This window comes from Heterodontus francisci, chromosome 4 (assembly GCF_036365525.1).
Source record: "Heterodontus francisci isolate sHetFra1 chromosome 4, sHetFra1.hap1, whole genome shotgun sequence".
Classification (NCBI taxonomy): Eukaryota; Metazoa; Chordata; class Chondrichthyes; order Heterodontiformes; family Heterodontidae; genus Heterodontus; species Heterodontus francisci.
This window is the reverse complement of record NC_090374.1, coordinates 139,374,361-139,391,614: the sequence shown is the minus strand read 5'-3', so window position 1 is coordinate 139,391,614 and position 17,254 is coordinate 139,374,361. Positions and strand designations below refer to the sequence as shown.

General features: G+C 44.2%; 1 protein-coding gene across 5 annotated transcripts in view; it reads left to right on the top strand.

Moving 5' to 3' along the window:
* The window catches only part of spata6l (spermatogenesis associated 6-like), a 148,145-nt gene that overhangs the window by 1,329 nt on the left and 129,562 nt on the right, over positions 1–17,254 (top strand). For all 5 annotated transcript variants that reach the window (XM_068030245.1, XM_068030244.1, XM_068030247.1 and 2 more), the window contains one exon: positions 5,569–5,706. In XM_068030245.1, coding sequence (XP_067886346.1) covers positions 5,569–5,706 — 138 coding nt within the window. The remainder of the gene's footprint in view (positions 1–5,568; positions 5,707–17,254) is intronic.

The following is a 17,254-nucleotide window of genomic DNA, read 5'->3' as shown; positions in this document are numbered from 1 at the left end:
ATCCCAAAAAATGGAGGATGTCTGTTTTCTCCGTAATCTTGTTAACCATTTCTCGGTATTGGCGTAACGGTTTATATATTTTTATATACGCACCTTCTATAATTATAACTTTTCCTTCAATGCATATTTGTCTGAATTTACAATAATATTCATGCATCATGTTTGCACTTTTCTTTAACTCGTGCACCTTCTTCCAGAAAGTCCTTTAAATTGAGTACACAGTGTCGGTGTTGCCAATATAGTGCCACACGTGGAAACGTTTTTACTGCAAACTTTGTGAAATTTCCATCTTTTCAAGTTCATGAAAATACTAAGTTTGCAAAAAAGTAGGATGCAGTACATTTTTTTAAATTGACCAGGGCCAATATATTCTCAAATAATTAAGAGTAAATTCCCTGTTCATATTGGTTATGGCCATGTAACAAGCAAAATGCAGAGATAGTTCTATGGTTGAAGATCAAATACAATTTTATTGAATTATAACTTAAACAAAACTTGAGTCCCTAGTTACATGTACACTATGTAAACAGTACAATCATTCCGAGTCAAGCATGATTCAAATCAAAAGGTGGACCTGCACTGTTAAGCTTATATATAGCAACTATAATACCATTCCCAAGTTCTAATTATATATAAATGTATCGAATATTTTGTATCCTTTATCTTAATTACAGTACCACCACACGTAGAAAGATGCCTTAATAATTGCTTACCTGTGTGCCAAGTGTATTGATGTTGCTCCAGGTATTATTCATCTTAGCCACGTGCAAGTCTTTTCCTATCTCTTGCACACAATTCCTTGGTTCCTTTTGTAACAGAATCATGACCCTCTAATGCCAAGTAGATGTCTGATTATATATAATATTCTAATCAGATACATCATAATTCCACAATTATTCCTCTGTTTCAAAGGACATGATGGCAGTTCCTCAAATTTCCTTTCTGTCTTTAGAAAGATAGAATTGATGTTCATAGTCATCTGACCAAATCTGATTAGGTAATATTGCAAAGTAGCACTTTCTCCCTTTAAACCATCCAATAATCATTCCAGAAAAGTGAGGTTAGCTTTATCAAAAATAAGCCAACTGACCAGTTATCCAAATAGATATATCTGTTACAGTATCTTATTAACAGGTTGATACTATTTAACATTTTATTTGTGCTCTATGTGTATAGTATTTAATTTTGCCAGGAATACAGAAAGGGACAGCTTTATTTTGAAATAGTTGAAGAAACTGCTTTTATGAGGTTAGGTTAGCCCAGCCTGAGTGCTTCTCAGTCAAATTCAAATATCTTATAGTCCAGCAATTCTGAATAGATTTCGCTGGGGTGTTTTAATGCATGGGCCTATTTTAAATGTTGTATATTGCGATATGATTCTCTGTATTAATTCAGTGTGTAAACATTCTACGGACCTATTTATGTTTTAATGGATGGGTGGGGTGGTGGTGCGGGGACATGATTGTGCAGAGGGGTCCTGATCAAGGTACACTCTAAATTTTTTCTTTGGAGTGCACATGCAATTTGTTTAATTGTGTGGCCATTCTAATTTTCTTTGCACAGCCTCAGACGCACGGTAACAAAGGGCTAACTTGTGTGCGACTTCTACGGGAACTTTAAGTTTACCGCGCAGTTTAGAGGAAACATTCGTCCTGACTGTTCGCGAGTCAGGACCTCAAATATTCTTAATCCGGCACTGGGTTTTGTACCTTATGGTCATTTATTTGTATTGAGAAAAAATTAAGACATTTATTTTATTGCTTCTTTTCATAAATTGCATGTACTTACATTCTTCTTTGGCCTCCTTATCTCGAGAGACAATGGGTAAGCGCCTGGAGGTGGTCAGTGGTGTGTGGAGCAGCGCCTGGAGTGGCTATAAAGGCCAATTCTACAGTGACAGACTCTTCCACAGGTGTTGCAGAAAAATTTGTTTGTCGGGGCTGTTACACAGTTGGCTCTCCCCTTGCGCCTCTGTCTTTTTTCCTGCCAACTGCTAAGTCTCTTCGACTCGCCACACTTTAGCCCCGCCTTTATGGCTGCCCGCCAGCTCTGGCAAACGCCAGAGCTTACTTACATTGCACAGCAGCATTTCTAGTAAACTTTCCGAGAGAATATAGGTTCTAATTAGAAATGTAATAAGTTGCTAATAAATCTCTCATTGCACTGTTCACAGGAAAACAAAAATGTGCACCCCTATCAATTGCTGCAACTATCTGCTTATTTCACTCCCATTTCTTTCGGTTTTTTTCTCTGTCTTCCACGTTCTTTTTTTCCTTCATTCTCTTTCACTTTGTCTCTATGTAAGTCACCCATCGATTTTTTTTTTTTTGTATATATAGCACCTGATTTTTTTTTATCTTCAAGGTCCGCCGGAAATTGCATAGATACAAATTTCCTTATTTTTATGCTATCACGATTAATATCATTTCACTCTTTCCTTTTCTGCTTAATGTTATATCATTCTATTATGTTGGAAGTGGCCAGTTATCATTCCTTTTCAAATATATATAACATTAAACGTAATCGTATTTTTCTAGGACATTTACTTGACCAATACTGTAGTTTATAAATGTTGGAAGTACTATGTTGTCAATTAATTCTATGTAATTATATTACGCTAATCAGACAGAGCTCAGGAGATTTAATTCAGTGACACAACTTACAGCTATTGAAAAGTAGGTAAATACTTGACTCGTTTGGTAGTACAGAAATTGAGTATTTTCAGCATTACTCAAGTTAAATACTTAATGTTAATTTTCTGAGAATCATTGTATCACTTACTGTTGGACATTAGCACTGCAGGCCATTAATGTGCAGTGTTCAATTAGTCTGAATCTGGGGGCTGAGCTTGAAGCAAGATTCAAGACTTGTTGACCTTGGAAAATGTGAGGACGAGCAGGTAGGAGAGGAACTCTCGGAGTAAAGGTTGATGCAGTTTCATAAATGTGTAATGGGGGAGCTTTTGGAACATTAAGACCAGGGCTGCAGCTGTATTAATAGCAGGGAGAAAGTGCAAATTGGAAAACCACAGAGGGGAGCAAGCAGAAGAGCACAGCGGCGCCGTGGTTAGCACCGCAGCCTCACAGCTCCAGCGACCCGGGTTCTATTCCGGGTACTGCCTGTGTGGAGTTTGCAAGTTCTCCCTGTGTCTGCGTGGGTTTCCTCCGGGTGCTCCAGTTTCCTCCCACATGCCAAAGACTTGCAGGTTGATAGGTAAATTGGCCATTATAAATTGCCCCTAGTATAGGTAGGGAAATATAGAGACAGGTGGGGATGTGGTAGGAATATGGAATTAGTGTAGGATTAGTATAAATGGGTGGTTGATGGTCGGCACAGACTCAGTGGGCCGAAGGGCCTGTTTCAGTGCTGTATCTCTAAATCTAAAAAATCAAAGCAAAATACTGCAGATGCTGGAAATCTGAAATAAAAAACAAAGTGCTGGAAATACTCAGCAGGTCTGGCAGCATCTGTGGAGAGAAGGAGAGTTAATGTTTCAGGTCTGTGATTGTTCATCAGAGCATAGAACCAGTATTGGAGGGCAGAGAGGGATAGAGTCACAGGCATTCAGTTCTGTTTATTTTACTGTTCATGGATATGTGTTCTTTATATTGTGTCTTAAGGTGTCAGTACTTAGTTGGGGTGGACTAAAGAGTACAGAGTGTGTGAGTTTGCTCTTGGCCCTACAAAAATAAGTTTAAAAAAAAAAAAATTACATTGAGGGCTTCCACATGGATGCTCCATTAGGGTCACTAACTCTGGTTGGATTTATTTCTGGAAGGTTGGTCGTATGACATTCAAACACATATATAGTCAATTACATGACATCTGATCACATGGTGCTTACCTGGAGTTTGAAAATATTTTTGTATTTATCTTATAAAGGTGGAATCCCCTGCAATTAAGTGTCTTTTGCTTACGCTTTTGTGCAAGCAGCTTTTCACAAGAAGTTCTGAGAACTGTGAGGCTGCCTGTGAGCAGGGGCACAGGTGCAAAGCACAAAATCCACTTTTGTCCTGGGTTGCTAACAACAGTGTCTGGGAGATTCATCTAACATTCCAACAAACAATCCAGAATTGAGCAATAAAGGCAATCTGTTATAAAAACAAGAAATGCTGGAACCACTCAGCAGGTCTGGCAGCATCTGTGGAAAGAGAAGCAGAGTTAACGTTTCGGGTCAGTGACCCTTCATCGGAACTGACAAATATTAGAAAAGTCACAGGTTATAAGCAAGTGAGGTGGGGGTGGGGCAAGAGATAACAAAGGCGGTCTAGATTGGACCAGGCCACATAGCTGACCAAAAGGTCACGGAGCAAAGCCAAACAATATGTTAATGGTGTGTTGAAAGACAAAGCATTAGTACAGATTAGGTGTAAATACACTGAATATTGAACAGCAGCAAGTGCAAACCTGAAAAAAAACAGTGGCTAAGCAAACTGAACAAACTAAGATGAAATGCAATAAATGCAAAAAAAAAAAAGATTGTAAAGAATGTAAAAAAAAAGGAAGAAAAAATAACTAAAAATGAAAGTAAAATGGGGGGCTGTCATGCTCTGAAATGATTGAACTCAATGTTCAGTCCGGCAGGCTGTAGTGTGCCTAATCGGTAAATGAGATGCTGTTCTTCGAGCTTGCGTTGATGTTCACTGGAACACTGCAGCAATCCCAGGACAGAGATGTGAGCATGAGAGCAGGGGGTAGTGTTGAAATGGCAAGCAACCGGAAGCTCAGGGTCCTGCTTGCGGACTGAGCGGAGATGTTCCGCAAAGCGGTCACCCAGTCTGCGCTTGGTCTCCCCAATGTAGAGGAGACCACACTGTGAGCAGCGAATACAGTATACTACATTGAAAGAAGTACAAGTAAATCGCTGCTTCACCTGAAAGGAGTGTTTGGGGCCTGGGATAGTGAGGAGAGAGGAGGTAAATGGGCAGGTATTACACCTCCTGCGATTGTAGGGGAAGGTGCCCTGGGATGGGGACGAGGTAGTGGGGGTAATGGAGGAGTGGACCAGGGTGTCACGGAGGGAACGATCCCTTCGGAATGCTGACAATCTGTTGCTTCCCATGCTTTATCTGCTCAACCTACCTGCTCAACGTTTGTGGACTCTAAACAATGGAAGAAAGGATTCCTAGACCAGAAGAGGCAACTGTACAAGGCAACGACAGCTGATAGGAAGAAGAACAAATCTCACTCGGTACACTTGCAACACTACACTGCCTGTTGGTCCTCAACTGGTGGCAGACCTTAGCAACATTCAATCAGGATAATGGGGCAGGAGTCAAGTGAGAGGCACTGAGATCCATACAACAGTCAGAATTGACTACAATTTCCACAATATCCAATATCAAAAGGATGCAAAAATGGTAATAAACCCTAGGCCATCCTGAGTGAGCTGCCAAAATTAGTAGCTAGGCAATTAATTCATACAGTCACAAGATTTTCAATGTTGTATGCAGATAGATTTTCAGTATTCTTACTTTACAAATGGACATGAAAAAGACAGTTTTAAAAATAATTAATAACTTTTAGATACTAATTGAGCTGTTACTGTGCTTTTATTTCCTTGTTAAGGTAACATGTCCTGGTGTGATTTTACCAAGGAAAGATGATGTCTACATCAGTATTTGTGTGCTTGGTCAGTACTGGAAGACAAAGTGTGTTATGCCAGTATTCCCACTTCTTATTCATGAAAGACTGCAATTTGAAAAGGCAAGTACAAGTAATGTTTATTTCTGTTGACGTTCAAGTATTTTATCTGCTTGTATTGAAAATTTATGGTGTACTTTGTACTTAAATGTATATTAAAAGCAGACAAGAAGTCAAGAGCAAACACAGTATTCAGGTTAAGCAGGGTTAGATGGCAGGGACAGTTGGACCAAGGCAGGGGAGGAGGTAGATGTGGGTGGAGAGAAGGAAATGGTGTGAAGAGAAGGGGAAGGGTCATGGAACGGGAGAAGGATAGGGGAGATGAAGGTATCAGGTGAAGTGAGAGACAAAGAGTAGAAGCAGAGAGATGAAGGATGAAAGATGGAGCAGACAGGAAAGAGATGTGATGGGGCAGGAGGAGAAGGTGGGAGAGGAATGGAAGAGGTGACGGTGGAGAGGGAAGAAACTGAGGCAGTAATGCAGCAAAAGATGGGGAGGGAGCGAGCATGAAGTGAAAAGGGGGAGGTGGAGAAAGGAACAGGAGGGGGAAGGGGAGAGGAGCAAGTTGGGGATGGAACAGGAGATAGAAATGGTCACAGGCTGTTTCAGCAAGTCTCCGTGCCAGGTGGGCGTCTACCTCGAAGGGGGTAATTCTTTACACGGGGGCCATATAATGAACATTTTCAGTGGTTGCAATATTCTGTGGGAAGACGAAATGGAGGAGCATTATCGGTTCAGTGGGGGAGGAGATTTGGTTTGTTGGAGCATGATGAGGAAGTGCCTTTGTGTTAAGCAGGCCTGCAGGGATCTCTGATTAGTGGCAGAGGTGTGAAGACTGAAGCTAATGGGAGAAATTGCATACGCGCAGTTGTTTTCCAATGGGTTTCGTGCTAACTTGGTGGCAATATTTAATCCTGTTTATTTGACAGTGGTAGAAATGAAATTTTGTTTAGTCTTCCCTTGATTTTTGCACCTTGTGCTTCATTGTTATTGTGTGATGTTCAATTGCTTGATGATTTTGCGAGTGAAGTTCCACATTTTCTGACTCTTACTTTTGTTACGACCGAGGCGGGAGGAGTGCACTGTTTTTTTTTCTAGTTCCACTTCTCCACAGGTCACGCCATATATTTAAATGTTTACCCAGCTACTGATGTGGTCAATCATAGACTCAATTTTTTATCCCAGAATAAAATACTCTAACTTTTTTAAGAAACAACAAAATTATCTGTCTATTATAAAACAAGACATAACCAGTAAGGAAGCAAAGCATTAACACACAGTGAAATATGAAAATTCATTTTTACCTTAGCCCCTCACACATGCATGTGTGTGCATACATGCACACGTTAACGGGAACAAAATAGAGATTTTCTTTAGAGCTCTGATACAAAAAAAGGACAAAAAAATACTTTGGCCAAATACTTTCTAATTCTTGAAGAAAAAAGAGAAGATATGGAAAGATGGCAGTTGTCCCTTTTTTGGTTTGGCGTCCCAAAAACGTGTCGACGGCTGTCACTGGGATATTTCTCTAGAGCTATGCGCTCAGGCGGCGTTGAGGATCTATCCAGCAGATTTTTCCAGTGTCTCAGGAGAAATACAGCAACAGGGGTTTCAAGCAGGCCTTTCAGGACGAATGTAGCATCAATTTCTTTATTTCTTACATTTGCTTCTAAGAGCTTCTGAAAGAGACGAAAAAGCTGGCAGGCTTTTCAAAGAGGTGACTGTTCTCTCGGCTGGTTTTCTTCAACTGACTGTCCAAAGTGAAACCAAAACAATATCTCAAGAGTCAATCCTCCTGATTCCTATAAATCTTGACCTGTCACTTCTCTGTAAACATTTCCCCCAACTCAAAAAGCCCCTGCTGGGTAATTATCTGAAGACAAGTGACTTCCAGTAAGGGTTGTTTATAAACCAAGTCCAAAGGATCTTACAGTGACCTCTTTTAAAAAAAAAAAACACAGTATAGCATCTATGGAATCCTTTTTTCAGTTTTAAAACTAGTCCTCAAAATTTAACAAAAATGGAAGTACTTTCTTAACACCTTTCTTCTTTTGACTGCCCCATGCTTCCATCTCTGTCATCCATCCTTATTCATTTTCTGCTATTGAGAATAGTCTTTTAAATTAAATTCAGCTTCCTCTTGCAATATTAGATGCTGGCAGCTGCTTTACTTTCACTTCCGTGAGTCCTTGTATGCAAATAGATTCTGGTTGATAGGTGGGCATACTTTAAAATTGAGATATGCTTTTCTAAGCTTATTTTACTCATATGTATTGGCAACTGCTTCCTGATCGTCTGCCTATTTTAAACTTTGTTCTTTATCATCATATATATCTTGAACATAAGAAATAGGAGCAGGAATAAACCATATGGCCTCTCGAGCCTGTTCTGCCATTCAATACAAGCATCCAGTACCTGAATGGGAATATTGGGATTTCTGGAGAGGAGTAAAGGGATGTCACCTAATGTTAAATGCAACCCATTATACTGAATTAGTCACGTAATGTTACTATCACATCATCACCAGCAGATGCAGTGGCAGTGAAATTCGGTAAGACCTGAAAACAAGCGTGGGAATTGCAATACCGGATTAACCCACACTTGTGGTTTCCAATGCAAAACAGCACACAAACTTTATGCCGCCTGGAGATGTGCATGATTGCAGCGCTTTTGAGCGATTGCATACCTGAGCAGGGGATGCAAAATCGTGAGAGGCTAGCAAAAGTTCAGCCTAGCCTGCACCCCTTAAAGGGGTGGTGCATTTTGACTGGAGCAGGTACTGGAAGTGAACAGTGTCTGCCTGCAAGAAGAGGGACTATGGGACAATGGGGGATACAATGAGCTCCACAATCTCTGTCGCAGCACTGGAGGCCTTGACACAGGAGGAGAGAGGCCCTCTGTCCAAAGTACCATGACACTCTCCAGCCAGACACTGCAAAGGCATTGAGAGCAGATAGATTGACCACAATGGCTAACAGTGTATCCCCATGGTCCTAGATACAGTGCTGCAAGAAGTTCACTCCACTCGCAAGTGGTAAAGGTAAGTGAATGCGCCTTCAAATGCCATATCCTGCCCACTGCACCACTAGCGTCACTGTTCAATGCACTACATCCCCATCACTTAGCTAACACCAATCTCTCAGTTACAACTCATAGCTCACATTCATAACTTCACTGCAGTCTCACACAATTAGCCATTTGGGGCCCAAAACTGCAAGAGCAGCACTGAAAATATGTGCGCTCCGCAACTGAAGTTTGCGTCAGTATGTTTGGAATCTTGAGAACACTCACCATTTATAATATATAATAAACGTTTGGAATATTATAGGTCTTTATTTTCAAGCTATCTTTCTGAGGGTCTTCGTTGCTGCTCTGATGCTGTTGCATGCTAAAGGACATCTACATAGAACCATATTTTACCATGCTATTCATGTCTCATTTTACTAATGCGACGCTTAGTGTTTAAGCTGTTTAATGTGTTTAATATTGTAAATGCATGATAAATATAGGAGGGAGATCATTAGGTCAATCTTACTTCATGCGTCTGGGGATAAAACATACAAAGTCCCCTATTATGTCATCTAACGAGATGCCAAATAAATGGTTTGCATTATCTGCAAGATCATTCCAAGCATTTACCACTCATTGCTTGAAGAGCTTCTTTCTGACATCAGTCTGCATTTGTCCTTTTATCAGTATTAGCCTATGCTTTTTCATGTTTTCCAATCCTGGTGTGTTTGACACTATGGTGTAAAAAATGCATAAATACAATAACAGTTGATATAACTCTCAGTCAGGAAATATTTCGAACCTAATGCTGCAAATGACAAGATAAAGAACCAGTTGGGTGAACTGAGTTATGTATTCTCATGCTGTGTATTGTAGAAATGAGGCTTGATTCATTACTAGCTTTAACCAGTAGTAAAAGATTCAGTTTTGTTATGTTGAAAGCATATTGAGCAAAAGAGACTGATTTCTCCCAGTATTTCATCCTTGAATGATGACCTTACTCTGTAATAAACATGCTTTGGATCACAATCTAAATCCTTCCCTCATTCTACATGCACAGATGCCAAATACAGGATCAAAACTGTGTAGCCTTAGTTCTACACTCAGAACAGATTGATTTTTTTTAAATTTGTACTTCAGTGGCCTGAGTTTTCAAATCATTCTTTTTTTGGATCATTTCCACTACTTTTCATAAACGCTGTGACCAAGACGGGACATAATTCCTACAAGTCTAGAAGTTGATAGAGTTGTGGTGGGGGACTTGGACCTTTTGCCAGAACCTGGATTTGCTGGTTTTTATTTACACTGAGCTGTAAATTTTGATCCCATGAGTGATCACTTCTTCTGCCTATCCTTACACTCCAAGCATCTTAGCAGTTTCAGACCATGTCTTTTTATTTGAAAATATACTTTATTCATAAAAATCTGTTCAAAAAACACATTACAAAACAGCACCATGTTGACATTCCAAAACAGTGCAAAGGAAATCAGTTTTCTTCAATACAGAACGTGAGTTGCCTTACAACCCTTCCATTCCATTTTACATGCAATGTACAACAAAGCCATATACAGCACATGGGGTTTTATACAGGTTCCAGCCCCCAGGTTCACTATGGCGGGAGGACCTTACACTGTGGCCTTTCCCCCCATTGAGCTTTTGCAGCGTCTGCCCCAAGCTTTAGTGCGTCCCTCAACACGTAGTCTTGGACCTTTGGAATGTACTAGTCTGCAACTCGGTCGTTGACAATTCTTTGCACTGAAAGACCAGCAAGTTTTTTTTCCCCCCCAAAATATACTTTATTCATAAAAATCTGTAAAAAAAATAAAAAATACATTACAAAACAGTTCAAAACAGCACCATGTTGGCATTCCAAAAAGTGCAAAGGGAAATCAGTTTTCTTCAATACAGGAGTGAGTTGCCTCACAGCCCTTCCATTCTATTTTACATGCCATGTACATTTTACAGCAAACTCATATTTGGTGTATACAGCCTGAGGGGTTTCCCATGTGTCCAGCCCCTCAGTTCACTTTGGCGGGAACACTTTACACAGTAGTCTTTCCCCATTGAGACTTTGCAACATCTGCCCCAGGTCTTAGTGCATCCCTCAGCATGTAGTCCTGGACCTTGGAATGTGCCAACCTGCAACACTGTCGTGGATAACTCTTTGTGCTGGAAGACCAGCAAGTTTCGGGCAGACCAAAGAGCAGCAGTTGATGTTTATCTCTGTGTGCGTCCCTGGGAACAGCCCATAGAACAAAGACTCCTGTGTTACAGAGCTGCTTGGGATGAACCTCGACAAAAACCACTGCATTTCTTTCCACACCTGCGTTGCAAAGACACATTTCAGAAGGAGGTGGGCAACAGTCTCTTCCCCACCGCAGCCACCTCGAGGGCAACGTGCGGAGGGGGCGAGACTCCGGGTGTGTCGGAAGGATCTGAAGGGGAGGCCCCTTCTCACCACCAGCCAAGCTACATCTTGGTGCTTGTTCGAAAGCTCTGCAGATAAGGCATTCTGCAAAACAACTTTGGCATTCTGCTCGGGGAAGGTTGGGTACTTTTTTCCTGCCCTTATCCAGCGGTTTGAACATCGTATCCTCCCGGACCCGGTCCATTTTGGATCTCCAGATAAAGCGGAAAATGGCTCGGGTGACCACCACGGCACAGGAGTAGGGTATCAGCCAGACCCGAGTTACATACAGCAACAACATGAGCGCCTCGCACCTGATGACCAGGTTCTTACCCACAATGGAGAGAGATCGCTGCTCCCACATGCTTAGTTTATGGTGTACCCTGGCTACTCGCCCCTTCCAGGTTTTGACGCATGCCCTGGCCCTTCCGAACCATATCCCCAGCACCTTCAGGTAGTCTGACCTGACGGTGAAGGGGACAAAGGTTCGGTCGGCCCAGTTTCCAAAGAACATGGCCTCGCTTTTGCCGTGGTTAACTTTGGCCGCCAAGGCCAGTTTGAACTACTTGCAGATACTCATCAGTCTGTGAACAGACAGCGGATCCAAGCAGAAGACGGCGATATCATCCATGTACAGGGAGGCTTTAACCGCAGTGCCTCCGCTGCCTGGGATTGTTACCCCTCTTATGCCCTAATGAGTCCTAATGGACCCAGCAAAAGGTTCGACACAGCAAACAAACAAGACAGGGGAGAGAGGATAGCCCTGTCTGACTCCAGATTGGATGGAGAAACTTTCTGATTTCCACCCATTGATTGAGGCTGCGCTATCGATGTTTGTGTAGAGCATTTTGATCCAATTGCGGATTCCCTCATTTTGGAGAGCACACCCATTATGTAGGTGTGCGATATCCTGTCAAAAACCTTCTCCTGGTCCAAGCTGATGAGGCAGGTGTCCACCCTCCTGCCCTGTACATAGTCTCACGCTACTCAGGGATACGATTGCCTATCAGAGATCTTCCTGCCGGGTACAGTGCAGGTCTGGTCAGGGTGAATCACCAACTCCAGAGCAGACTTGACCCGACTGACAATGACTTTGGACAGAATCTTGTAGTCAACGTTTAGCAGTGAGATTGGCCGCCAATTTCTGATATCCGCCCTCTCCCCCTTCCGCTTGAGGATGAGGGTGATGATGCCTTTCCTCATGGAGTCTGACATGCTACTGGCCAGAAGCATACTCTTGTATACTTTCTACAGGTCTGGGCCGATCCAGTCCCACAGAGCCGAATACAACTCAACCAGTAAGCTGTCGCTTCTGGGAGTTTTACTCATCTCGAAGGACCTGACGGCGTTTGTCAGTTCATCCAGAGTTAGCAGTTTGTCCAGTCTCCCTCATGCTGGCATCTAAGACCTCCGTGATAGATGATAGGAAGGACTGGGAAGCCGTGCTGTCCGTGGGCTTCACGTCGTACAGCCCAGCATAAAAGGATCCTTCGTATGTCGGACTGCGAAGATGTTGCCAAGCCATCCTCTTCCTTCAGGCTGCTGATAACAGAGCTCTCTCTGTGTACCTTTTGGAAGAAGTAATGCGAGCTCATCTCATCCTGCTCAACGGAGCGGACTCTGGACCGGAAGATGATCTTGGAAGCCTCCGTGGCAAAGAGCGAGGCCGGCTGGCTCTCCACCTCTTGGAGATCCTCCTTAACCTCGACCCCCATTGACTGTAGCCAGAGCAGATTTTGCATTCTTTTTTGGAGTCAGGACATTTCCCTCTGTCTCTCTCTCTCGCCCTCTGAACACCTTTGAAGATAAAGAACCTCTTGGTGTTCTCCTTGATCGCCTCCCGCCTGTGCACCGGAGGCTCAAAGAGGGGTTTTACGGTCCTCCAACCTTTTTAATCCTTTTTGAACTCCTCAACGTTCTCTGGAGTTAGCAGTGTAGCTTTGAGCTTCTATGTCCCCCTGTCAACCCGCTGGTCATCCTGTAAGTGACAGTCTGCCAGTAAGAGGCACTGGTCAGAGAAAAACACCAGCTTGACGTCAGTGGATCTGGCCATGAAACCACAGGACACAAATAGGAAGTGAAACCAGGAATGGGCAGACCCGTCCGGTATCGACCAAGTGTATCTATGCTGCGCTTCGTCTGCAGGGTTGCTGAAGACGTTGTGCAGCTTGGCATCTTTTACTGCTCCCTTTAGGAATCTGGACGTAGTGTCCATTTTGCTGTCGTCCCTGCCCGATCGTCCAGCTGCATTAATGTTGCATTTGAAGTCACCACCTAGAATGACCAGCAAGTTTCAGGCAATGTCTGGAACTTTTTTTTTCCCAAAATATACTTTATTCATAAAAATCTGGAAAAAAACAGTTCAAAAAAGCAGCAAGTCGACAATACAAAGAGTGCAGAGGAGATCAGTTTCCTTCAATACAGGAGTGAGTTGCCTCACAACCCTTCCATTTCATTTTACATGCAATGTGCATTTTGCAGCAAACCCATATTTCCTGGATACAGCCTGAAGGATTTTCCATGGATCCAGCCTCTCAGTTTACCTTGGTGGGGGGACCTTACACAGTAGTCTTTCCCCATTGAGCATTTGCCGTGGCTGCCCCAAGCTTTGGTGCGTCCCTCAACACGTAGTCCTGGACGTTGGAATGTGCCAGACTGCAGCACTCGTCGTGGACAACTCTTTGCGCTGGAAGGCTAGCAAGTTTCGGGCAAGCCAAGAGCGTCTTTCACCGAATTGATAATCCACCAGCAGCAGTTGATGTTTATCTCGGTGTGCGTCCCTGGGAACAGCGCGTAGAGCACAGACTCATGTGTTACAGAGCTGCTTGGGATTAACCTCGAGAAAAACCACAGCATCTCTTTCCATATCTGCTTTGCAACAACACATTCCAGAAGGAGGTGGGCAACTGACTCTTCCCCACCACAGCCACCTCGAGGGCATTGTGCGGAGGGGGTGAGATTCCGGGCATGCAGGAAAGATCTGACTGGGAGGGCTCTTCTCACCACCAGCCAAGCTACATCTTGGTGCTTGTTTGAAAGTTCTGGTGATGAGGCATTCTGCCAAATGACTCTGGCAGTCTGCTCGGGGAACCATCCGACAGGCTCCACCATCTCCTTTTCCCGTAGGACCTTGAGGACATTCTGTGCAGATCACTGCCTGATGGATTGGTGGTCAAAGGTGTTTTTCCGCAGAAACTTTCCCACAAAGGATAGGTGGTACGTCACGGTCCAACTGGATGAAGCGTTCCGTGGCAATGTGACCAGGCCTATCCTTCGCAACACCGGGGACAGATAGAACCTCAGCACATAATGACACTTGTTGTTTGCGTACTGGGGATCGACGCACAGCTTGATGCAGCCGCACACGAAGGTGGTTATCAGGATGAGGGTGACGTTGGGTACATTTTTCCTGCCCTTATCCAGCGGTTTGAACATAGGGTCCCTCCAGACCAGGTCCATTTTGGATCCCCAGATGAAGCGGAAAATGGCTCGGGTGACCGCCACGGCACAGGAGTAGGGTATGGGCCAGACCTCTGCCACGTACAGCAACAACGTGTGCGCCTCGCACCTGATGACCAGGTTCTTACCCACATTGGTGAGAGATCGCTGCTCCCACATGCTCAGCTTATGGTGTACCCTGGCTACTCGCTCCCTCCAGGTTTTGGTGCACGCCCCGGCCCTTCCGAACCATATCCCCAGCACCTTAATGTAGTCTGACCTGACAGTGAAGAGGACAAAGGATCGGTCAACCCAGTTCCCTAAGAACATGGCCTCGCTCTTGCCGTGGTTAACTTTGGCTCCCGAGGCCAGTTCGAACTGGGCACAGATGCTCATCAGTCTGCGAACGGACAGCGGATCCGAGCAGAAGACGGCAACGTCATCCATGTACAGGGGGGTTTTAACCTGAGTGCCTCCGCTGCCTGGGATTGTCACCCCTCTTATGCTCGCATCCTTCCTAATAGACTCAGCAAAGGGTTCAATACAGCAAACAAACAAGACAAGGGAGGGACGACAGCCCTGTCTGACTGCAGATTGGATCGGGAAACTTTCTGATTCCCACCCATTGATTGAGACGGCGCGACTGATGTTTGTGTAGAGCAGTTTGATCCAATTGCAGATTCCCTCCCCAAACCACATTTTGGAAAGCACGTTCATCATGTTGGTGTGCGATATTCTGTCAAAGGCCTTCTCCTGGTCCAGGCTGATGAGGTAGGTGTCCACCCTCTTGTCCCGTACATCGGCGATCGTATCCCTGAGTAGGACTGACTTAGTGCAAGTACTCTTTGTCTCTTCCACTTTAATGACTACCTTGGTGATCTCGTGGATAGTCAGAATGTTGAGGTCCTTACACGCTGGTAGTCCTGCCACTGCTGGTCCGCTCGTGTCTACCAGTTAAAATATGTGTGGTTCCCATGCTGACTTGCCACAGCTGCATTGCATGGTTAGTGTGCCACTGCAAAGGATGGGTGACCCATTGAATGCAGTTAACTTTGCAGTTGTCGGTTGTATCATTAATTTCCAACAACCCTGGTACGTATCCTTCAGGATTCGGACTGGTAGGATATTGGCATTAGCTCCCGTGTCAGTTTTAGTCCTGAGCGTGTGTTTGCCAACTGTTTTGAGCACATGATTTTAATAGTAGCAAAAGGTTCCAGTTGTTTGACTCGGCGGCTAGCTTCAAAGATGGCAGCCCGCACGCGCGGACTTTACTCCGCAGAGCCGGCACGATATTATACACGTCAGCTCATTTACATGGCCGGGGTGGACTGCCCACCCCCCTGATGATGTTTAAAGAGCAGGCGGTCCATCCCCAGCAACGGCGTCCGGTGCCACTGTGCAGGCATCAGCGCCATTTTTAAAGGGCTTCCATCCCTTACATTTATTTTAAATTTTTAAAGACACATGTATTTAAAATTTATTACTAATAATTAAGTAAATGTTCCCAACCCCTCTTCCACCTCCCCAATAAACTTACATTTCATCCCTTGCCCTCTTTCCCCCTCCCCCTCCAAAATACTCACCTTGTGTACCAGACCTCTGCTTCTTACGCCCCCCCCCCTCCACAAAAAATGGTCAGAAACCTTTAACTTTGCTCCTTTACTCCCGCCCTGATATACTTGCCTCCTCACCCCTCCCTACCAGTGTTCCTCCATACTTCACTGGTCGGAGATCGGACCGTGCGGGTGTGCCGGCTACCAACTGATGAAGTAAATAATGCCGAGCTGTGGGGAGCCGCCATGAGGCCACGCCGCTGGCGGCAATGTAGGGCCGTGCCTTTCCGGCGCCGAAGCCCATGGCGGGCCTCTCCCGGCCACGATCCTTGACGTCGGGCTGCCAGTAAAATCCAGCCCAATGTGTCGGGTTCACAATGTGAAACGCCTGCTCATTTTCTGGCTGAGAGTTGCTCCACCCTGAGTCTTATCTCAGATCTGTTTCGCTGTGGACTTCATGTATCGACTTGCATTTACGCAGGTCTCTGGCACTCTCCTTGCTGCTGTTGCCATGTTGCTGCGCCCGTCTTCTGTTTGTTTGTGTCCTAATGTGACATTTAGCTACGTCTTTGGAGCCAGATTTCTTGCATAGGTGGCCCAGTGTCCTTTTTCACCGCATGCCTTGCACCGATCTTGAAATGCAGATCAACTCCACGGTGAGTGGGACAAACCACACTTAACACTTAGCTTGCTTACGTTTTGTCACTGGTTACCATGCCGATATTGTCGGCTGCAACTAGTGCTTGCAGTTGCTGTTGTCCAGCTACAATGGCTTTGTATTTCCTACCATCTTCTAGCAGTGCATCAATGCTGTGACCTTTTTGTTACCCCAAGAGGTCTTTTTGAAACACTTCAATTGGTGTTGAGACACTCACCAGCTCCATTATTCACTCTGACAGCTCAGTTTCTGAAAAATTGAATTAATTACCCTTACCACGGCATCTACTGGTGAATTGATCTATTTATTCCTGTGGCTGTTGCCCGTAGGACATCAATTCCAGACGATAAATTCTAGAATTCACTCTTACCTGAAGCTGATCTTCTAGCACTTTCCATATCTTTGTGGGATCTTTCTGGTCCTCATCAGCGAAGCCCAGAGGTTTTGATTCTGTATAACCCCTCATTTCCAACTGTTGTCAGTATTTTCACAGCTTGCTTCTCTGGTTCTGCAACTGCTTGGTCTATGAAGCATAACTACATTCT